Source organism: Zerene cesonia, chromosome 19 (assembly GCF_012273895.1).
Source record: "Zerene cesonia ecotype Mississippi chromosome 19, Zerene_cesonia_1.1, whole genome shotgun sequence".
NCBI lineage: Eukaryota > Metazoa > Arthropoda > Insecta > Lepidoptera > Pieridae > Zerene > Zerene cesonia.
The window spans coordinates 8744212-8767895 of NC_052120.1; the positions used below are offsets into that span (position 1 = coordinate 8744212).

The 23684-nt window shown below is 31.9% G+C and overlaps 4 protein-coding genes across 7 annotated transcripts; 3 read left to right on the forward strand and 1 right to left on the reverse strand.

The window, feature by feature from the left end:
• The first annotated feature begins 101 nt into the window (after positions 1-101).
• On the forward strand, positions 102-5642 carry LOC119834554 (spondin-1-like). The gene is made up of 10 exons (XM_038358947.1): positions 102-159; positions 863-1039; positions 1534-1745; positions 1910-2101; positions 2574-2780; positions 3298-3552; positions 3884-4052; positions 4388-4445; positions 5173-5344; positions 5434-5642. Exons 1-10 carry the CDS (start codon positions 117-119, stop codon positions 5545-5547), a joined length of 1599 nt encoding a protein of 532 aa, XP_038214875.1. The 5' UTR covers positions 102-116; the 3' UTR covers positions 5548-5642.
• A 400-nt stretch (positions 5643-6042) lies between these two features.
• On the forward strand, positions 6043-8705 carry LOC119834555 (tubulin-specific chaperone C). 4 transcript variants are annotated; one of them, XM_038358951.1, is made up of 4 exons: positions 6043-6318; positions 6514-6754; positions 7267-7368; positions 7422-8705. In XM_038358951.1, exons 2-4 carry the CDS (start codon positions 6653-6655, stop codon positions 8391-8393), a joined length of 1176 nt encoding a protein of 391 aa, XP_038214879.1. In that variant the 5' UTR covers positions 6043-6318; positions 6514-6652; the 3' UTR covers positions 8394-8705. The 4 variants fall into 4 exon arrangements, with proteins under 4 accessions (XP_038214879.1, XP_038214876.1, XP_038214877.1 ...); XM_038358948.1 differs by having other exon boundaries at positions 6044-6156; positions 7267-8705; XM_038358949.1 differs by having other exon boundaries at positions 6045-6318; positions 6514-6695; positions 7267-8705.
• A 624-nt stretch (positions 8706-9329) lies between these two features.
• Positions 9330-18348, reverse strand: LOC119834553 (N-acetylgalactosaminyltransferase 7). The gene is made up of 6 exons (XM_038358945.1): positions 18044-18348; positions 17066-17225; positions 14821-14992; positions 13327-14263; positions 12268-12418; positions 9330-11461 (listed from the first exon to the last, which is right to left on the reverse strand). The coding sequence occupies exons 1-6, from the start codon at positions 18237-18239 to the stop codon at positions 11311-11313; spliced, it is 1767 nt and encodes a 588-aa protein (XP_038214873.1). The 5' UTR covers positions 18240-18348; the 3' UTR covers positions 9330-11310.
• A 263-nt stretch (positions 18349-18611) lies between these two features.
• On the forward strand, positions 18612-22691 carry LOC119834684 (kinesin-like protein KIF20B). The gene is made up of 8 exons (XM_038359131.1): positions 18612-18796; positions 18865-19019; positions 19317-19580; positions 20293-20385; positions 20740-21122; positions 21390-21569; positions 22141-22303; positions 22551-22691. The coding sequence occupies exons 1-8, from the start codon at positions 18787-18789 to the stop codon at positions 22641-22643; spliced, it is 1341 nt and encodes a 446-aa protein (XP_038215059.1). The 5' UTR covers positions 18612-18786; the 3' UTR covers positions 22644-22691.
• The last annotated feature ends 993 nt before the right edge of the window (positions 22692-23684 follow it).

Below are 23684 nucleotides of genomic sequence, written 5' to 3' on the forward strand. Positions count from 1 at the left end.
TGTTCAAAATCTCTCAACTACGTTTTTCAATTACGCTAGACGCGTAAGATGATTCTATTAATGTGTCACACCGATTAAAACAATTTAAGCCAAACTCAGTAGTTGAGTAACATGCAATGTGGTCTGTAGCTTATTTGTTGACAATGTTGAAATATTTGGGTAAGGTTTTCATTTTGACCCCCCGTTTTCATTTTTTGTCCTCCTGTGTAGTTATTTAGTTATGAATTGCACCACATAATATTGAGTGAAAATAAACTAATTGAAACTTTCAATAACAATTATGAAATACCACATAATGTACGAAGGTAAAGCTTCAGTATATGATTTCGGATTGTTAAGTTTTATCAGAAACTAATAGCTACACATTCTAAAAATATCATAGGTACCGGTTAGCTGCACTTTCTAGAACTTTCCAGATATGTAAATAACGTTTAACTTGGGGCGATTTCATTAACTATAGAAAATTCCTGTGTAATTACTTTCTTTTAATTATACTACTTATTGGAATATAAAGTTTTTACTGCTCAATGAAAAAGTTAAATATTTCTATCTAAATAGCTTTTCCCTCTTTTTAAATTACTCACATAATTAATTGCATTATTCAAGTGAATCATTTTAAATTTAACAATCTGTTACTGCCTTTTTTACTTTCAATTATCTTTAGTTGCTTTATAATTTCCATATATTTTTCATAAGTATACCAAAAAAATAACTCAAAACAAATTTGTTTTGCTTATTATCGCATATCTTAAATTACATTATTATTATACAAAGAAAATCATATTGAATCAGCTTCAAATTGACCTCCAATTATCTAATATATCTATTCAGTTGTATTATTGACCAAATTAATATTGCTTAGGTTGGAAAATCGCATGCTTGGTTTTAATTTTCGAATTATGTCAATGTAACGAAAACGTTTGTGATCGACGTCCATTGGGTACTAAGACGGAGCCCTTGCCACCGGACAACAGATTCCAAATTGAAATAGTCGGAATTGGAAATAACATGCGCTATATACCCTTACGACAGTATCGAGGTAAGTGTGAAAATTATTCGCTCAATCATTACCATTAGCACAGATAACATAATCCTAGTCAGTAGCCATTAGAATGTTTATTAAAACAAAAATACTATACTTAAACATAACACAGATAACATAATACTATGCTACTCATAAGTACCGTGGAGCATGGCAACAACTATTAAAATTTTGCTATATACATATTCAATCTGGTTCAAAAGTTGTTTTTATTATCATCTTTAATGATCTTGTTTTGTGGGATAGGAAATATATACATTCTTATGTATACATATGTATAGTAAAATCATTAAAGATGATAATAAAAACATCTTTTAAACAGTCTTCTGTTTTGTAATATATTTTGTATTCATTATTTGTGAAATTGATGTTATTGTGTAATTAACAAAGGTTTAGAATAACACCTGTAACCATCTACGTTGTACTTATAATACACAAAAAATTCGTTATTTCAAATTCTCAGACAATTGATTCCGTTTATAACATTTCAGTTCGTCTTTCCGCAACGGGTGAGGGTTCAACATTTATTGCTTTTACAATAGCAGCTCGTGAAGATACCAAATATAACGATAAAAATCCTAGAAAACCAATACTACTAGATGCAGGTTCCATTAAAGTCTCTCCCGATTTTCCTTCAATACCGAGTCCTAATTGCAAGAATTCAGTAATACAATCGGATATCACTCCTAAAAAATTCGTTGAGGTAATTAATATCTTAAAAGTTTTTCCATGACACAATTGTGTCAGTATTTTAAATACAATGAGCAATGTACAGTTCCATTTCGCTAAACATTTTTCTCAAAGCAAATGTGTCCATCATAGTGCAAGCAATTAAATTTTAATTAATATTTGATATTTTGGTTATAGGTATTATGGCTAGCACCCCCCAAAGACAATAAATGCGTTACGATATATGCAGTTTTGGCGGTAAAACCAGATGTGTGGTACAATTTCGAAGGACCACTATCCAAGCGTGTCTGTGAGGATCGTCGTAATGTAGAGGACATGCAACCGCCAGAAAACGATGACTGTCACACTTGTGAAGATGCTAAATATTTGGTAAGTCGATCTTCAACATACTAAGAGTAGTAGTATAAAGTACAAATAAGTATTTTTTTTTTCTAAAAACTAAACCACCTTCAAATCGCAAAAATGACCAAATTTAAATGAACCACTCAGAAGACTGTGTAGGAAGCTTTCAAATATAAATAGAATCATCAAAAAAGTTTACGCAGTTGAAAGATAGACGCTTACAAATCCAAATAAAGTACACTTAATGATCGATTACTTTTTTATTTTGTAGTATACCTCTTCAAAGTACTTAAGTATTGCTAGAAATAGCATCAAATTTATGTGTATTGGGTATAACACATAGTGTGTATCTGCAACTTAATTAAATCATGTTTTCTCAATAAAGCAAGCAGAAATAACAAAGACAAATACGGCTATAAACAAAAAAATAATCACTGTAACATGCAACATATACGTTGCAAATATTCATGGCAATCTTTCTACTACTTTTCATCCTTAGCTCACATTTGATGGTATTTGGTCCTACAACACACACCCGCAGATGTTTCCAAAGACAAGAGAGATGGCTCGCTTCAGTGACGTGGTCGGTGCGACCCACAATAAGAATTATAATATATTTAATTCCAACTCCGTAGCAAGCTTAGGGCTGAAGATGTTAGCTGAACAAGGCAATACGACTAAATTGGAGATGGAGATACTAGCTCAGGTATGACGAGTTCCGTCCGTGATTTTACTGATTCAAATAATATGTTGATAGTGGAGATTCGTAATTGATTTACTGGCTTTTCTCTTTACTTAAAAAACAACAGACATTTTACTGAGATCCAAACTCTACAAACGTATAGAAATTAAAAACTTTTTAACGGATTTTAAATGCGATTTATTCATGATATTATTAACCCGACGTTTCGAACACTTTACAGCGAGCGTGGTCACGGAGAGACTACAAACGTACTCTATGATTTAGGTTCATATTTTTCATTCGTTAGTGTAATTTTATTATATGCTAGTCATATAAATATTGCTTTGACAACATAATGTAGGCTGCTATTGTTACAATGTTGTTTGAATATCAATAACTTTGTACTTTTTATTTTTTCTGAGTGTAGTGTTAATCTTTAATTGTTGTGAATATAATTTGTAAGACTAAAGGATTTGTATATAGAGAAAATTGCTTATGTAACAACTTTTGATGAAACTAAATATAAATAATACATTTTTAGTTAGGGTCATCAGTTCGCTCGCTTATAAAGGCGTCTGGGCAACCAAAGCCCAATATGGCAACAACAACAACATTCAGGGTATCTAAAGAATATCACCTCGTGTCGCTAGTGACAGCTATACTGCCGTCACCTGATTGGTTCCTTGGAGTCTCTAATATGGAGATGTGTGATGCGTCAAGTGGTACTTGGGCACCAAATTTGACCTTGAATATTTATCCGTTGGATGCCGGTACGGACAGCGGTGCAACGTTTGAGGTACGTTAAAATTTTAAATAATCAAAACCTAGCTTTCAATAGAGTGTACGGTTACACATTTTACGCTAGGTAAAAGTTTAAAAAAGAAGGTTGAATTAAATATTTAGTATCATAGCATTCAAACGGTTTATTAAAGAGTTTTTTTCAAGAATATTTTTTTTTATCACGCGATTATGAAATGACGTGGGTTCCAATCCTGCCTCGTAATACTTACTTTTTATGTTCTTTAAAAAAATCTCAAAAGTAGTTTAGTTATAATTACCGGGCTAAATAACGTCTTATTAGGGAGTAATAGAGATCATAGCAGATCTTAACTGTATACATTTTGTAGGCATCAAACGACGACACTATGCCACCGCAACAGGTTGCCTCTGCGCCGATTAATAAGGAAGTACCCAAGGAACAAATGAAGCCATTTGCAAAGCTGAGATTTGAGCTGATAAGAACTTACTTGACATCAGCATGCCAAACGGAAACTTCTCCAACTCCAGACACAAGAGGTGCATAATAACAGACAGATTTATTTAGGACGAATGGATTAATATTTCTTATTATGAGTCAAGCTTTCGCTTTTGCAGCTTCAACGAAAAACATAATTTTTTGACGTACTTAAATATTGACGTACAATAAACAATGTTGTTAAATGTTCATATTACCTACACCGAAGCTTACAAATTAGTATTATTCCAATGAATGGAAAATTCTCAGTATTATTGAGCTCTTTTATATTAATCCATTAATTTATTTCAATTTAACGAAAATTCAATAATGTTTCAAACGTAAAGTTGTTGGCTCACTATATTTTAACCACTAATTACAAAAACGTGTGTTTCAGTATTAGAAAAAGATTTTAGTGAAAACAGTAATATTCCTCAGACATCACCTGTACCGGAGTAAGTATAATTTAAATAATAAATAATAATAATTAAGCCGAAATAATATTTAAGCTCCCTTGACATACAAGGTACAATGAGGACTTCGCACCAGGGAGGTATCCCTCACGGATCACCCCCACACACACTCCCACAGAAAACCGGCGTGAAATAGTGGCATGCCACTATGTTTCGTACGGTCAGTGGGGGAGCCGGAGGCCCGTTTCCTTTTCTTCACCCGCTCCAGTCCATTTCTTATTGCCAGTCGTCAATCCTTTCCTTTTACCTTACACCATAAAAGCAGGCAGCGCATTCGCAAAGGCACTACCTTTGCGAATGTTTATGGGCGGTAGAGATCACTTACCATGAGGCGAACCACCACAGAGGAGATTTTGTTTTCTTTATTTTGTACATGTACAAAAGAGAATCATTAAATAATAAAATGTTATCTACAACGACTAACAGCGATTGTTTGATGACTTTTTATAAGTGTTTGTGAGTCCTGTTGTTCATTTGGTACTTACTTATGTTAAACTCAAACAAAAACATTTAAATTTTTACCTGAAGAAAACAAACATTTTCATAGGCATATAATCTATCACATGTGATATTTTATTTCCGGTGTTGAAGGTACCAATGACGAAACAAAGTAAGAATATTTTTATGACTATATTTTATACATATTCACCCCTACATCTGCCGTAAAAGTAACGTCGTGGCATATATTTTAAAATAAACTCCTTTACAGGGAACCGATACTTCCTATAGATCCGGATTCTTCATCAGATTGTCCCATTACGGAGTGGGAGGACTGGTTGCCTTGTGAAGGGGAGTGTGTGGGCGACAAATTGCAAGGTTTCCAAAGTCGCTTCCGGTATCATATTGTTGATGATGTTCCCGTAGGAAAATATAGTGAAAACGTGAGTATATGGGCAAGGATCTCTGTTCTACTGTATCATAAATATTTTACTCCAAAAAATTTTTTGATATTTTTCTTTTATTATTCTAGAGCGCTTCATTCGCTGATAAAGAAGTTTCGCCGTATTGTTTAGAAAATTACGACGACAGTGAGATACAAGAATGTGAAGATACATGTGATGAAGATGAGGATGAAAATGCTTAGTATTCATCGAAATGTACAACAATATCACTAGATTTAAATAAGGATAATATAAAACAGACCCAATATTATACACCCAAGGATGATAAAAATCTATTCTAAATCACCTAGGTACTCGTTTTATTTAAAGAAATACGCCGACTTGAACCTATTGAAATTGGTTTTAACTTAATCTGTGGCAGTTGTCAACACCGATACACGAAATTAATAATATGAATAATTACTACTGAAACAATATTTAAACCGACTACCTTTTTTACACATCTTTCAGGTTAAATTATTCATAAAAGATTAGGTACAATTGAACCTTCCGTAGAAGCTTCTTCCGTAGAACCGTATAGTAGCTATCGAACCTTCCTTTTTTTAATTTTACTTATTTCCGAGTAATAAAGAAAATAAGGCGTTTTTAAATACCTACCCACCTACATAATATATACTTTTAAATACCTACCTAGTGATTGTATCTGTGTATGGGTTGTACTGAGTTGGAACATAAGAACATTTATTGTCTGTGCAGTTTTCTTACGTCATCACCATAATCATGCGACATTTTGTAGTCGGTAATAATCTTGGTTCTCACTTCTTGAAACAAGATTTAAATTAAAAGAAAAGGTAAGGAAAATTCATCGCTTAGGTGTGTTATTATGCTTGAAAATAAGCCCAAACCAAAATATAAACGCATATTGGGCAGAGCTGTGACAGCGGTAGTCATTGCTGAGGCCGCCGGCATCACAGTTGCTTATGGTGTTTGGTACAAATTAAATACAGACAGAGGTAAGTTTTTATTGGATTCAATCATTTTTTCAAAGAGATTGTCAATATTTTTTAGTGGAAAGATTTCTTTTGTCTTTTTGTCAAATAGAAGCATAAATGTATGACATCTGTCTGTAGGGTTACACTTTTGTCAATATTCAAAGAATTTTTTAATCAAATTTGTGAACCAATTTAGAAATTTTACGCAATTTACAGATTTCCGTTTATATATGCACAAAAATTACAACTGGTTATTAGACGGATACTATTCGTTGGGTGAAAATTTTGGAGGATTAAGAACTCGAGAACAAGACAAAAAAATTTGGGAAACATCCGGGGAGATATAACTGGTGAGATGAGTGTAGCTGCTAGGTCTGCGTTCTGGATTATCTCCATTGGTACAGTCAGTTTTGGCCTCTTCACATTTTTCAAACCTGATGATGAATTACTTAAGCAGGTCATTACTTTTGAATATCATTTATAGTGTTTGGTCACTGATTTGTTGATGTTTTTTAACTAAATGTTTGTGTGTTTTTAAAGTAACAAATTAAAGTATGTGCAATGTTGTTTAATATTGATTGATTGGATGCATAGGCAGCTTTTAATGTGGATAATTTGAATATAAAATATTTTTGTAATTGAAATGTGATTAATGTGTGCTAATACTATCATGTTTTCTTAATTTAAAATTTACTTCTCTGAGGACTTGTTACATAAATTGTAACATGGTCAGCCCTGGTAAAGACAATCAGTGGTCAACTAAAATTTTGACTCATCTTTCATGCTATAAAAATATCATCATGTTTGATCAATAGTATACAGTAAATCGACATAATATATTAGAATTCATACTTTCATTGTATGCAATTGTCACTTGATTACAATATAAATTAAAACCTAATATGTTATAAATTGTACTCTTATAGTTTTATGTATTATTGTAATTAATCTATTTTACAATATTTTCAGATTGATGACGAATCAAAATTTACTACTGCTAGACGAACTAGTCGTGACACACTTGCTGTATTAAAAGAAGCAACCAATCAAAATTCAGAAATATCCAAAAAAGTAGATGAATTGCTAAAGAAAGGAAAATGAGTGACAAAACAGCAGTTTTAGAGAGGCTTAGTAGACGTGAAGCACAAAGGATTGAGAAACTACAAAAGGCACACAAGGCAAGAGAGGAAGTCGATGCAACAAATGAGAATGAGGAATATTTTTCAGGAGCTTTCAAAATAAGGGCGGATATAATTGAACAGCTGTTGTCACAAGTACCCACCTTGGAGTGCAATGTTCTTCCAGCACATTTTGATAACATTAAGCGAGAGGTGAATGAACTACAAAAATTTGTTGTAACCTCTTCCTTTTTTCTAAAGGAATTCAACTTACGTAAATATCTCGGTATAGTTCAAAACTTGCAGACCAAATGTTACGAATTGGAAGACAGGTACGTGCCCCGCAAGAAATTTGGTTTTACAAGAAAAAAGCTACCAAAGTCCCACAGCCAGAAACAAGATTCGGTTGATGAAAATGATGCGGCCGGCAAAACAGATAGCAATAAATGGGATGACAAGTTGTTCGGCTTTGATTCAAAGGAAAATAATATTTTGTCCTTGGAAAACGATGAATTATATCAAAGGGATGTTGCACTGCGTAATTTGAAAAATTGTACTGTAGGATTGAAAGGTGTAATGGGTACCTTACACATGACAAATTTGGACAACTGTATAATTCTCTCGGGGCCAGTGACATCATCAGTTTTTATCGAAAAGTGCACCAATTGCAAAGTTGTCGCTGCTTGCCAGCAACTCCGAATGCACACTTCTAATCAATGTGATATATACTTGCATGTGACAAGTAAGGGAATTGTTGAAGATTGCACAGAAATTAGAACTGCACCCTATAACTTATATTACGATGATTTAGAAAAACATTTCAATATGTCCTCATTAGATAGAAATAGTAACAACTGGGATAGTCTGGATGATTTTAACTGGCTGGCTCCAGATATACCTTCTCCAAATTGGCAAGTTTTGGACCCCGCACATCGTATTTGTGATTGGTCTGAATGGTGGTCAAAACTACCATCATAGTATAAAAAAAATAACTTTAAAACTTTGATGCTTATCATGATATTTATGAAGAAAACCATAAAAATATTATAAATACCTCATGCATGTAATAACAGATTGTTAAGAATTTAAATTAATTGAGAATAATTGCCTTATGTACCTTCAATCCAATCTTAATTTTGAGGTGCTATGTCTAACAAGCTTCTAACATTGGTAGAATAGTTGAAAATTTTAGTTGTAGGAAATTCATTGTATCAGCTCACTTAATATCTTATGTTAGCTTTATTACAATCAATGGATAACATTTATAAATTAAAAGAATTTTGTAATATACCTAATCAATTTTTATTTTGCATTCTTACCTTGACTCCTTTCTGTTTCTAGCACAAAGAAATAACGTTGTTAGTGTTGAATGAATGTTATTCAACTTTTAATTTGGTATTAGGACAAAAGGTAATCTATTTCAATTATTTATGCAAATAAGTTTGATTTCGAATAAGATAAAAAGATGGCCCATTTAATACGATATTATTTATTTTTCGCTATATATTATTTAAAAAAGTGTACTAGGACAACAGCTAGCAAAATACAAAGTATACCTAGTACTAATGCTCGTAACTTTTGTCGTCACAATTTAGATTTAGATGCAAACTCGCTGAATGTGATTTCTCTGTCTCTCCTAGCGAAAATATAGCGGATAAAACTGATTAAAAATCACGTTACCGTCATGAGGACAAAGTAAACGGCAGCACGGTAATTACTCAAACTGATCCTTCTGGCTAGCTATTTCATCAATGATAGATAAACGTTATTCTTATATGCTGTATGCTTATTGTAATATAGTAAAAAAGATAACGTATTACGTGCTTTTCATTTTACGCCAATAGGCCGAAGAGGAGTGGCAGCACTGATGCTTTTATTTGTAACAACAGAGAATCAGAAATAAAACTGCGTGACTAACAACAAATATCAATTTATTTTCTACAATAAAATACATATACGTGTTGAAAAATCACAGTAGCAATACAGAAAAAGTATTTTATTTCATTAAAGAAAAGTATCATAAGCCATACAAACACTAAGACAAGTTTTCATACCTAGTTTTTGAGCACATTTCAGCAAAGATACGCAAACAATAAAATTGTATATAAATAGTATAAAAATAATAATGTTGAGACTTGAAAAAGACTACAGTGCATTGGGGTAATAAAGTAAGAAACAAATGTAAGTATATTTTTGAACTCTTTCTAGTATAACAATTTCTACACACATATATTATTTTTCTCATATTATGAGTCTTTCAACCTTTTAGTTTAAACACGCTTACCTGGAAGTGACCGCTTCTTAGAGATAAGACAACTTTTAGAGATGTAATGAAATTAAGATTAATTTCAACTTAGGTATCTTATTGCTTTTACTGTAATGGGTTTTCGTTATTTTTTTTGTATAGTATAACGTCATACAGAAATAGGATATCATAAATGAAATTATCATTTTTCAAATTTGCTGGCAAATAAAAAGCTAGTACTTAAATTAAATAATAATTTTTCTATTACCATTTTTTCTATTTCCCAAAGCGCCTTGTATAAAATATTATTATGTGTTGAAGAGATCAAGAAAGCTACGACTTGATAAAATGTGCAACTATGTAATGATATATTACAATGTATAAGCATTCAATTCCTTGATCCTATTAATATTAATATTAAGGCGAAAGTTTGTAAAAAAAGTACAATTCTGTTTTTAAGTCCTTCCATTCAGAAACAGCTGATCCGATTTGTATAAAATTTGTTACAGAGATAGTTTATATTCGGAATAATAAGCGGGTTCCAGCGTTATAATGATAGTTTAAAATTATAATAATGAAAGCAACTACAAGTATAAATTTGAGTTTATTTAACGTTTTCTACTTAATCCGAATTATTTTAATTTTTTAATAAAAATGAAATAACATATTACATACTATATTTTCATACAAATACAATGCATTAAAATATATATACATATCAGCAATTAAAATAATCTCAACTCGTTATAATAATAGAGATTCTATGTATCTTTTTTTAAGGAATGTTTAAATCGGTAAGTACAATCCAATAATAATCGGTTAACTGCCATTTTGTATAAACGATGTTACATATTATATTAATATCACCTTCAAGTCTTATTGAAACAAAATGCAAAATGTTTTTATCAATCCTTATTGAATACCACATAATATGTGTAGTTCATATATGCAGTTATAAATATGTTATACAGCATGAACCTAATAGGTGAATAATCTCATAAAATGCATATAGGTACACTGTGTACTGTAATTTTACTACCTATAAATTTATTAACTTATTATATAATAGCGAAAACGAATGATCACAAATAATCGGTCCAATATTTCGGAATTCATATAATCTCTTACAAATTTTAATCTTACACTAACTTCATATAATTTCATTAAAATAAGGCTTTTTATTTAATAAATAGAATATGCCAATCCGCATATTTTTGTAAAATTACTTAATATTTATTGCCGGTATCCACATTTATTAACAAGTACAATACAACTCAAAATTACTTAAGCTTTACATTTGTTTTAATTTATCGGGATATTAATTTCATGCACTTATCATCGAGGGAATTTCATACATGTCACAACAATTTTACCATAGACAAAAACTTTTTGTATAGAATGCATTTTTCTAAGGTCTGTTGACTTCAGTTGTTTCCATTCTCATTTTAAAAACATTAAAGCTATCGCAAATGTATAATATAATAATATTGCTGTAGCATTTCGAATTCTAGACGATTTTACTGCACGAAATAACATTGACAGATGTCAAAAATCAATGTGTATAATCTATGGCCTTACTTTTTTGCAACTACTCTCTCAATTTTTAATTACATTCTTTATTTATACTATTTTTTCCGCGAAGTGTCAGTCTCACCAGTTAGGTTTTTTATGCGTGATTGTCCACTGTTGGTAAGTGTTATTGGGGTCACAGGGTGCTAAGCCTAATGTGCGCGAATGCGGTTGTAATGTCAAACAGTGACTGTGCAGTCTGTGGATTATGTGTTTATGTTCGTCGTCGTACCTGGTGGAAAAAAAAAGATTTATTTCATATTTAAAATCTCAAAAAAACTTCTATCATTAGGCGGGATTCGAAGCTGCGTCACTTCCGTGGCGATACCATGGACTTCGGGTTGACCATACGGTTCGAATCGAGCCAAATGAGACAATATTTTATAGTATTAAAATTTTATATTTATAAATATTAGCAAATGACAATTTATTGGTAATTAAAGCTATAAAATGTTAACCTACTCCATTCAACCGTTTTTATAAGATAATGTACAGTTCAACACGAAACTAAGTTATGTGTGTTTTATGTTTAAATATGTTTGTCAAGTAAATAGCTATAACAGTTAATATAGTTTAAACTTGAGAATTATTACAAATTAAACCCAATTAATAAAGAGCTACAATGTTTACACACATGTTCCGGGCCAATTGCGTAGGTATATTGTTCTCAATGTAAAACAATACGTATGGATATTGTGTCGTATAATATAACAATGTACATCTAATTTAATTGCCAAGTAAAAAAAAAAATCTGAATATAATCACGTTGCACGTGCTATTTCAAGTCAGGAATATTTTATTTTAACTTGTCTCTTATCCTTCAGCCAACAACAACAGCAACAAAACGGTGAAGGAAAATATCGTGAGGAAACCGGCATGTCTGAGAATCAAAAGTTCGACGACATGTGACATCTGCCAACCCGCACTTGGCCAGCGTGGTGGATTATGGCCTGAACCCTCATAGGAGGCCTGTGTCCCAACAGTGGGAACATATATAGGCTGATGATGATGATGATGATGATGATTGACTATACACACCTCCACGGCCCATCAACAGTACCGAGCCTACATATCGCCTGTTTCACGCTATCCGAGTCGGCCTCCACGCATCTCTCGCCAACACCGAGCTGGCCCGCCTCGTTCAGCCGGAACAATTGGTTGTTGCCCGCCCCGTGGCATGTGGATGTACCTGGATGGTGCATTTTTTGTTATTGTTTTATTGGTATCTATTTACGTATATGTGTTTTATACTTCGAATTGATCGAATCGATCTCTCTATAAAAAATTAAAAAATATGCCTTGTACGTAAATCCTTGAAAAAATTATGTAGATTTTTTTTTCATATGTATTTCTAAAAATATCAACTTTATTAATATATCAAATTGATTGTCTTTATGAGGCTCGGCTTTTAATTTTCATCGTTTCTCTCTCTATCGTTTATATGAAGGATATGGGTGTGAAAAGTTATAACGATCAATAACCAACCAAAACGCTAAACAATCTTTTAATAAGGTTGCTTAAGAGTCGGCTCTTTAATGAAAATGAACATCAAGCATTATGTTTTAGTTTAAAATTCTTATTCAAACCAATTAGGCGACATCAAGGTACATCGTTATTGAATTTAAAAAATAGTAGCTAATTAATATTTATATACGGTATCACAAATAGGAAATTGTGTTTCTTATCAAAGTAATTATAACAAGAATGAGTTAACAATTATTTAACATTCGAAAAACTTTGAAGTTATTTTCCAATTATATTCATGTATTATGAATAAACGCACACTTGGAGTGTGAAGCAGTTTCTCACCATTTGAAATTAACACATGCGTGACGAAAGCAATTCGTCACACGCAACCAAATATTTCTAGTGTCTACTATTTAACGGCATCTGGGAGAAGTATATCTGAGGACATTTCTATCATACGCAATAGTTACGTGATGGTTCTTTGACTAGTATAAAAAAAGTAACTTGGTCAAATTTTTAGCTTGTTTTAGATCAAAACACAATGCTGGATTGAGGAAATTTTCTCATCAAAAATTTTACTGTAAATATAAATAACAGACAAAAAAATACATAATTAGTTCTTAAACTCACCAATATACGCTGGAGCTGCTTTGCCCATCGTATCCAGACAGACACCAGTGGCTTTATTCTTTACCATACCCCAATGTACATTCTTGGGCAATTTGGGGAACTTATCGTACACGTCGTACGCAACATTTTCCATAAACCATCCAAAGCTTTTGCACTTCAACTTGTCCCTGAGCGCGATCTGCTCACTTATATCGCCCATATCTAAGAACCTGGCCATCGGTTCTCTTGTATAGAAATATTCCTTATGTTCCTCGTCAAACCAAGTCTCGATAACACGCTTGTAGTTAATGGTAATGAGGGAACCTTTACGGTTCTTCGCCAAATTACCAAAAGAGTAGGGCATGAATGCACGATATACGTGTCCAACCCTGGAGCACGGCACCCATTCAATGCTACCACCGCATTGCCATATTTTGAAACTGAGCTCGAAGTTTTCTCCACCCCAAACTAAAAGGCCAGGGTCGTAAGCACCAATCTCCAGGAAATATCTTCTATTTATTGCAAATAGCCCACCAGCGTGGGTTGGACTCTTGTATGGTTCTGATTTGTGTTTGTGCTCATTAGCTTCTCTATCAGGCACTTCGTTTTCCTTGTAAAGCATTCCCCACTCGAATATTCCCCTGTAATTTGTTCCATGTTGGTATACCGGTCTGTACTCGAATGTTCGATGATCAATACCATCTATGACTGGTACAGTCATGATTCTATAGTCCCTGTAAATAGGGGCAAGGAGTGGAGGCAACCAATTTACATTGACCTCACAATGTGCGTCCAGGAACACTATGACGTCACCAGTAGCTTCTTGGGCACCCCTCGATCTTGTTCTGATAAGTCCCTCTCTTTGAGTATTTCTTATAAGACGGACTTTGCCGTTCCATCGTTTGATGTAGTTATCGAGATTTTGTTTGAGGTTATCTTTATCGGAGAAGTCATCTACCTGTGAACGTTAATTCTTAGTGTAAACTGCTCGGATTCACTAAGTAGGATTAACAGTAAACACGCTATATTACAAAATCATACATTAGATAAATATATCTGTTATTATTTTACTCGAAATGCATTAAAACACAATATGAAGATACCAAGAGACAACCTTAATGATCCAGTTGTTTTTGTATTGACGTTAGATATAACAATAATTAATATGGTTCTAGAATCTTTAATAAATTATAAGTAACTAGCAGTTCGCCTCGGCTTCGCCCGTGGTACATATATAGCCTATGTCACTCAGCGAAGTTGCAGCTTCCTAATAGTGAGAATTTTTAAAATCGGTTCTTGAGTTTATCCATTACAAACAAACATACAAACGAAAATACAAATTCTTGGTGTAAATAGTGTAGATAAAGCATCCTAATATAATATATACCTATATCTATAGGTAGTGTAGGTACGGTAGGGCCGTTCATAATTTTTTATAATTACAATTCTATGTTAGAGAAAATGAAAGAATAAATTATACGAAGTCTACAGTAAATTTCAGAACAATCTACCTACCAATACAATCTCATGAAGAATGTGGGGCGGCGATCGATTTATAACCGAGTGGACAGTCCGCATGAGGACTGAGAAGCCTTCGTTGTGAAAAACTATGATGACCGACGTGGTCGGCAGGTCTTCTGGGTAATGCCAGTATTTGCATTCGTCCAAACGCGTGTCGGTTACAGTTCTGGGAATATGTTTGATGTATACAATGATGTGGTAATCAATCACCATAATTTATGAAATCAAATAATGTCGTGTACAAGAGAAAGTCGTTATGTTGTTAGGGGTGCAAAATACCCATTGTGCGTTTAACGTCTAGCTAACTTTTAAAAAATCCCAGGAAAGCAATTTACTGGGATTTCTTGTGCGACAGGAAAGCCCAGTAAAATTGCTTTTTCTTCCCAGCCATTATATTGTCTTAAGCTGGTTTGTCTATTTATCAAATAGTAATAATTAATTTTTTAGAATATATTGTTAGTACATTAATACCAGGGATTCCTATTTTAGACATAACTAGCTGCGCCCCGCGGTTTCACCCGCGTAAGTCCGTATCCCGTAGGAATATCGGGATAAAGTTGCCTATATGTTATTCCAGTTGTTCAGCTATTTACGTACCAAATTTCATTGCAATTGGTTCAGTAGTTTTTGCGTGAAAGAGCAACAAACACACACACATCTTTACAAACTTTCGCATTTATAATATTGGTTGGTATATGTAGTGCGCAAATCAGGCAAAAGACGAGTCAATAATACTACTACATGTTATATAAAACCAGTTTTTTTCTATTCAACAGCAATATGTTTTTTAAAACTAATGAATTGCAACTAAATAGCCTTGATACATAATTTCCATTTCCATATTATATGTTATACGATGTTATATACTAGTTCTGATCAGTGACATTTTTAATAAAATAAAATTTGCCAATAGTCGTATATATTAAATACTAGGAGTAACCCACGGTCACTCGCGTGGTATCTGGGCCAAAAGGAGTCTATGTGCTTGTCCAGACTATAATCTATCTTTGCACCAAATTTCATATTTAAGTTAAGCTGTTAAGATGTTTACGCGTGAAATACTAACAAACATCCATAAATCCATCGATCAATATAAACTTTCGAATTTATAAAGTTAGTAGGATTTTTACATTAGAATTTGTAATAATTACTTTTTATAATCTTATTTTTTTTTTATATAAAAATTAAATTTAAACATGAAAATGACTGTATGCTACGAAGCACAGCGCCGTATTTTATTCAATTACAAATACCTGGTTAAACTCCCTATTTTTTAAATCTACCCACATGTATTATGCAACTATTGACTTAATATTTAGTATCTATATCGTAAAAAAATGTTTAGAAATATTTCAATATTAAATGTGATTGTGGAACAATGAAGTCAGTAATTGGATTATACCTAATCATGAATACGCTTATCAGCATTTTATGGCTGTTGCCAGTAGCTATTGTGTAAAGCAACCACCATATTCATCACAAATATTAAATCAAACTGGACAACTGCTGACTGACCTACACTTTTCACATTACAAAGAGTGTTAATATTTTCGTTTTAGTCTCATTGATGTAATAATATTAGAAAAAAATATAATCAAACAGGATTGCAGAAATGCATATTTTTTGGGATTTTATTTTAAAGAACATGATTCCTCTTATGTAAGATCAAGGGTGGCCGAGAGGCTAGGCGTTGTTACGGTTTGGCAAAAAGACATGAGTTCATCCAGCCTCACAATAAAATCTTTTCTATTAAAAAAATTCTCATTTATAAAGCATGTCAATTAATTGAATATTTTGTTTATTTATTTATACCCATCATGATATATATTTGATACACTATAGGGGTGCCGGATATTGCATGCTATTGAACTTTTTGGTTTCATTTCACTAATTGGAGCAGTGATATGGATTAAACAAATAAAAAAGCAATTTATTCGCCTTAACTACTACCTGCAGTTACTGTACAGTGTGTCTTCTTTCACTCTAGAGTGCTTTGAATGATTTAGCTTATATGAAAGTGGGCAATATATTGTGTGGGTTGCCTGGAAGCAAGTAATTACCATTGCCCATGAGCCTTGATCCTCTTATCAAATGATTGATGTTTTTTTTTTAAATTTTTTAGAATAGTATGCTTACATTTAAAACATTAGTTGACATTAAATTATTCCCTCAAATTGCAAATGAACTTTATTCTAATCATATAAAGTTTAAATTTATATGAATGAGTTAATAATGTTACCTGTTCATAGCAATATCATCTGAGGCAGCTATGTTCATGCCATATTCACTCTCTGACTCTGCTATATCATTTGCTCTATCCTGTGCCATGTGGTAGGGCTCTCCACCTTCACCTGGCCCCTTCACTTTCGTCTTCACTTTTGGCTCAAAATTACCAAGTTCTGTGAAGTTACAATACTGTTATTTCACAAATTTTAACATATATTTTTTTATAACTGTAATCAAAGTTACAACAAAGAAAAATATTATATTATATACATAGGCATATATTTATATACATAGGCATGCACCAAAGCTCCCATAGTAAACAAAATTAATTTATTGCAGTAAATAACTGCAAGTGGAACTTGAAATCATTGTTTAAAATGTTTTGAGTCAATTTGTGTGAAATTTATTATGATTTAATTCTGCAGCTTGTAGCATTTTTTTATGCCATTTTAAATACATATGCTGTTATTTTTTCATAGATTCAATAAAAATTATGATAACATAAACCTGTCTAAGCATATTTCTATGCTTCATTTTATTTTACACATGCATATCAGTATCAGTATTTGTTGTTAATTGAATTCTTTATTATCAAAAAGCATTCAAAAGTTTTATCTAGTATAAGAAAATCATATCAGTTTTAAACTAACTTCATGATTACATATTGAAAGATGCAATTATTTGATAAAGTTCGTACATTACTTCGTATGTAACGTACCCGACCGATAAATACAAGGTATAAATTTCTATGCTACACATTGTTAACATTATAACTTGTGTACTGTAAAATTTTACGAGAATGATTTTAATCTAACAACAGCATGTATCAACCGTTGTTTTTATGCACTTCATTTCGTCATACATGAGTAGGAAGCGAGTAATGCTAGATCGTAGCAAAAACGTACTCTTACCGGGAGTTTGTTCTACGGTAGCTAAATAACTGTACATGGTTTAATAATATGATATAAAATATTTTGTATATTGATCTCACCTGTTTTTAATGTAGGATATACATTTTTGTGGGACTTGTAATATTCAGCGTGTGAATTTGATCCCAGTATTTCTTCCGTATCTTTAGCAATGTTAGCACGAGAGTAATTGTGCAGAGCATAAATTAAAATTAATAAAACTGCACAAACGGCACTCATACGGATGATCCTACCACGTCTAACATTTGTGATTCTCATTTTTGGAGATTTCTGAATTACTGCATTCCCATTAAATTAAAAATATAAACAATAAAAACTATGAAGATGCCGTGTCGAAAGGAAAGTCAGTCGTGTCAATGACGTTTACTTTGTTGAATTATTTTGACGTTTGTCAACGTTTACCCTTTCGTTCTTCACTTTTTACAAACAAATGTTAGGGAAGTAACATTTCTAATATACCTATTATAATCGTAATTTTGACCTTCAATATTTTTTATATGTATATTAAATGAATACCATTTATACATTTTATATGTATTATTATTATTATTAAAATCATATAAATTGGTATCCCGTTCATCTATTTATGAACTGGAAACACAAACAGTAAAAAAAATATATTTCAAAACAAACGTTACAACTTACGAAAGTTTAATTCGAATTTGTTTAATTTAGCACGTAATTAAGTTCGAAGTTTCTACACATTTAAAATTAATATTTCTGATTGAAATAAATACACAAAAGGAAGTTATAGAGATTATTTAACTGTGTAATTTTGGTGTCTTATGTGTTTATCGTAATCAAAATGGATAAAAGTAAGCATGCCTTCTATTAATATCATTTTGTAATTTTATGTGTAGTGGTAATATACTATGATTTTCAGCACCAGCGTTGATCGTGGAGACCTTTATTGGCAATTGGAATGGCGCTTTTCCAAATCATCCTCTTACTGCCGCTGATTTAAAGGTCCCCCATTCTGTTATGGGCGCACTGTTTGAAGTATTCGCCAGACTAGGAATTGATCGAGATGCTGTTTTGGTATTTATATTCACAATTTGATTTGTAATTGATGTCATAGTATACCCACAAAGAGCACAAGTTCTTTGTTAGTGTTTTTGTAGTATCATATTTACGTAATAAGTGTTTAGGCATATTGAAAATCATGATTTGAAAGTAAACCTTTATTTATCATAGAAACAAGTAAATTATATAATAAAAGCTTTTAAGTTTTAAGTATAAAAAGCTGTTATAGTTATGAAAGCTTACTATTATTTAGAACCTGCCCCACAAAAATACAGAATTACACTCAATATCAAAACAATTGTAAATTTTCAGTCTCCACCAGATGAGCCTCACAATGAGCACACAGCGTACTACTGGGATTTAATACCAGTTATAAATATGACTCGGGTTATAAACCACCTGGTGTCTGTAATGCCGCAAGTTGATGCTAAGATAAGCATCTCGCACTTCCTTCAACCGACAGTAACAACATCTCAGTCTATATTGTTGTTGTTATTCAATTTGATGATTTTCAACGAAGAACGATTAAGTGATATTAATCCACAGGAAGAAGAGCTGTTTTCTAAATCTAAAGAGGTTTGTTGGACAGTTCACTTAATATTGAGTGAATAAAAATTTTGGTATAAATAATAAAGTAAATAGAGGTACATACTGTTCTCTTGCTTTCATTTTAATATACTGGATTTTACTATAATTTAATATTTTTGTATTTTACCTCTGCCAGTCATTTGAATTCTAGTCTCTTTATTTGTGCATTTAATACATTATATACTAGATGACCCGGCGAACTTTGCAACACCGTTGACCTTTTTTTTTGAGACATCCATCCATATTTTTATCATCTTTTAAACCTTCCCTGGACTATTATGAATGCATCAAACCAAATTTATCAAAATCGGCCCAGCCACTCGAATTTTAGCGAGACTAACAAACAGCAATTGATTTTTATATATAAGAAATATATATAATAAAAATTTACAAAAAGTGTAAATGTTGAATACATATAGCAATATACATAATCATTATTCTCTATCATTAATATTATAATGAGCTACTTCAATTGAAAATAAATAGATTTTTCAATTTATTTGCACCATACCTACACGATCAATGCTCCAAAGGAAAACATGAGAAAACTGTTGAGTCCAATAACTAAGTTAGACAACATGCAACATTTGTCAGTATGTACTTTACCCGATTATGGCCTGAACCATGATAGGATGCTTGTATCCTTGCACTTGGAACAAATATTTGATATGATGATGATGATCCTCATTTAAATTTTCAGGTGAACAAGTTGGAGCAGAAGAAAAATAAATTAGTTGAACTGCTCAATGTACAGGCTGAGGAAAAGGGCAAGAGGGCGGAGAGAATAGAAGAGGTATTTTTAATATTATAGTCCTTCTAATTACATTAATTCGAAAGTTTGTAAGTATGAATGGATGGATGTTTATTACTCTTTCATCTCAAAATTGCTAAATGGATTTAATAACATTTTTCAATAATAAATCTATCAGAATAAAACAAGAGTTATATAAATACTTACAGCTAGTTTTTTATAATTAAAGAATTACATCTCTACTTTTTATACAAAATTATTGTGGGCAAATATATTTATTTACAGTATTTATAAATTTTATAAATCTCCGTTCTTAATCACTATGGTTTAACTAAGGGTCTTTAGAATTAATAAATTATTGAAGTTCAATTGTTTACATAAGTCGTAATATTGTAGTTCCACGAACAAATCAAACTATTTGAAGAAGAACTGAAACAGGAAAATGAAGCTCTCGAGGTTGAGAAGTCAGAATTGGAGGTAATAGCGAAAGAGAATCACCAATTGGAAGTCATTGTAGACCAAAAGAAGACACAAAAAGAAGCAGTGACAGATGAAATTGAGAAGAAGAAAGCTTTAATAGTCTATGACGCTGATGATATTCGAGCTCAGGCTGCGAAAGCGGCGCAGGATGTTCAAGACGCAGATGAAAAGTTAAATGCCCTCTTGGCTACCTTGATGCTAAAAGAGAATAACTTAAAGAACTTGCAGACAATAAAACCCAACTTTGATGTGGCCAATAATTACTTGAATGAGATTATGAAGATCATGGACAGCTTGAAGTAAGCTTGTTTATTTGATTATTAATTTTTTTTTATGTCTATATGTATGTTTGATTTATTAACGTGACAGAATAAAAAATATGTTTAATTGCTTGCACAAAATTATGAATATAAATCAAATATTGTTTACTCGAATGCTGAGGTTCTTGAATAGATAACATAATTTAATGTACTTCAATAAAATGCCATCACATTTATTTAATTACTATCGAAATTTGTGGTTATGAAGATACAGTACCTTATTTTTCATCATTACATTGTTTGCAGGGACTATGAAAATGGTGATTTAGATTCAGACAGTGTAGAGGGTGAATTAAATGTATTAAACACAGAGATAAGTGAATTAGAATCTCAATATACTGAATTGAAGGTGGCAAGAGAAGAAGCTTTGAAGAGACATCAGGAAAATCAGGCCAGGAGGCAGCAAGAAAAGGCATTGGCCGAAAGGTAACTGATTGCGCTTGAAATTTGATATTTTATCATAGTTTTTGTGTTTATTTCGAAGGACATTGTTAGATTATAAACAATCTTGCTTAAATCAGCCGAAAATTCCTAGAATATGTTAAGATTGGAATGAGGTGCTATTAATGTGGGGGCTTGTTTTATATGGACATAGTGTCTAAGTTGTCTAGATGATGGTAGTACCAAATTAAGGCAGAATCATTATTATAGTAAAAATACAATTCTTTCATATTTTCGACGCACGAGGTTAAAGATTTGCCGCGGCATTAACTTTGGTTTCTCTAGAGACTATTCCACATTATTTAGAACATGCTCAAAATATGTTCTTAACGTTTTTTTTATGATTTTGTCGGCGATGTCCTCAATAAACACAGTAAAATTAACTCCCATGACCCCATATGGAGTAGATCCATGCTATACATCTGTCAACTATTTCATTAATCGATTTTCACAAGATCACTTAGATTTTAAGTCGCCACCGGGAATCGAATGCTCTCTCGATGCTACTGTGCTACTCTCGATCGCATGTTAATCATGTATGATTAATATTTACCAGGAACATCAACGAAGCAGAGAAAAAAGATAAGAAATGTCAGGAGCAAATGAAGAAATCAACGCAAGTAATAAATAGTATTAAAGAGTTGACTCGTAAATATGATGAAGAGAAGAATAGCTGTCTGGAACAGCTTGGTGATATAAAGGAAGACTTTCAGAGCAAGGTAACTTTGTAATCTGTCATATAGATGTTAAACATTGAGTTGACAAATTCTCTAGTCATGTGTAGTTAATTTTTTTTTTTTAGTTTTCGTCCTCTGTGATTAAACCTAAGCCCTCTATTATAGTCATAAAATGTTGATATGACAATGATATTTTAAATATGTTCTATAAAAATAGTCTTGATTGTTTTGTATGGTATCTTTTTAATGATAAAAATGTTTTAATTTTTTTATAAATTTTTCTTTTCAGGTCAAACACGCTGAGGATTCACTCTTAACGGTTTTAGCAAATGCAGAGAGGGCGATAATCCAGAAATTTTTAAAACAAAATAAAAATATTTGAATGATTGCCTAATTAAAATAAACTATTTAATTTAATTTTAAAATTAATTAATAAAGTAATAAAATAAGTCACAATGTTGTTTCTTTTCTCACAATTAAACTAAAATATACGTTAGGTCCGATGTATTTATGTCACATTTCCTTAGATTATAAGAATGAAAACAATTTTTCACAAACACCAGCATAAGATTCCTCGAATGTGTTTGTCAAAATTCTTGTCGAAAGTAAGAAATGAGAAAGAAAAATCAATCTTATTTAATGGTGTACAAAACGTACTAAAAGCAATAAATTTTAACACAATATATTTTGACATTACATAATTAAGTACGTATTGTAGTCTTGTTTTGTTCGACCATATAAAAAATAACGGGGTTCTCAATTCAATTGAATTTTTATAAATTAAAATAATTAATAATAACAAAATAAAATTAAATAACAATCGTTGATAATATACACAACCAGCGGCTAAATATGTTTTTACCAAGAGATCCACAAAGGTGTAGTTTTGGTGCTTTGTAAATCTGACTTTTAATGATCACTATATAACGTCTAGATTTAATTCGAGTTGATAGAATTGTAATTGTAATAGTGTCCGCACAATTTTCGCAAAAAGAGGTACAGAGTTAACAATATCTGTGGGAATAGCAGCTACTTATCTTCTATACTTATTTAATAAACGGCATTAATTTTTTCGATCTAGATTATGCAATAAGCATGGAATATGACTTTGAGTTTATTTACGATGTAGGATATGATTGTATCTGAGTCATCTGTCTGGAGTCGGGACTTCACCATTTGATATCAGCTATTGAGCGCATGCCGTGCATAAATAACAAGGCTTGCCAAATAATTTTCATGATATGTAGTCTATAATTGTACCATGCATATAAATTTAGTTATAACAACAGTTATTGATCGAATGAAACGATTCTTATTAAAAAAATGTGGAACCATAAAATACCTAATGCAGACTTAATTCATAGATTGTGTCGAGTTTGGAATTGAATTTAGAAATGTCCCTTTTTAACGTTACTTTCTTATA

Coding starts and splice junctions, on each gene's coding strand:
- LOC119834554 (XM_038358947.1), top strand. CDS start 117: ATGTGGTCTGTAGCTTATTTGTTGACAATGTTGAAATATTTGG. Junction 1,746..1,909: donor CTCCTAAAAAATTCGTTGAG/GTAATTAATATC, acceptor TTTTGGTTATAG/GTATTATGGCTAGCACCCCC. Junction 5,345..5,433: donor TAGGAAAATATAGTGAAAAC/GTGAGTATATGG, acceptor TTATTATTCTAG/AGCGCTTCATTCGCTGATAA.
- LOC119834555 (XM_038358951.1), top strand. CDS start 6,653: ATGAGTGTAGCTGCTAGGTCTGCGTTCTGGATTATCTCCATTGGTACA. Junction 6,755..7,266: donor ATGATGAATTACTTAAGCAG/GTCATTACTTTT, acceptor CAATATTTTCAG/ATTGATGACGAATCAAAATT. Junction 7,369..7,421: donor ATTCAGAAATATCCAAAAAA/GTAGATGAATTG, acceptor GCAGTTTTAGAG/AGGCTTAGTAGACGTGAAGC.
- LOC119834553 (XM_038358945.1), bottom strand. CDS start 18,239: ATGAGAATCACAAATGTTAGACGTGGTAGGATCATCCGTATGAGTGCC. Junction 14,993..17,065: donor GATGATATTGCTATGAACAG/GTAACATTATTA, acceptor ACATATTCCCAG/AACTGTAACCGACACGCGTT. Junction 12,419..13,326: donor AGCAGCTCCAGCGTATATTG/GTGAGTTTAAGA, acceptor TGCACCATCCAG/GTACATCCACATGCCACGGG.
- LOC119834684 (XM_038359131.1), top strand. Junction 19,020..19,316: donor TTGATCGAGATGCTGTTTTG/GTATTTATATTC, acceptor GTAAATTTTCAG/TCTCCACCAGATGAGCCTCA. Junction 19,581..20,292: donor TGTTTTCTAAATCTAAAGAG/GTTTGTTGGACA, acceptor TTAAATTTTCAG/GTGAACAAGTTGGAGCAGAA.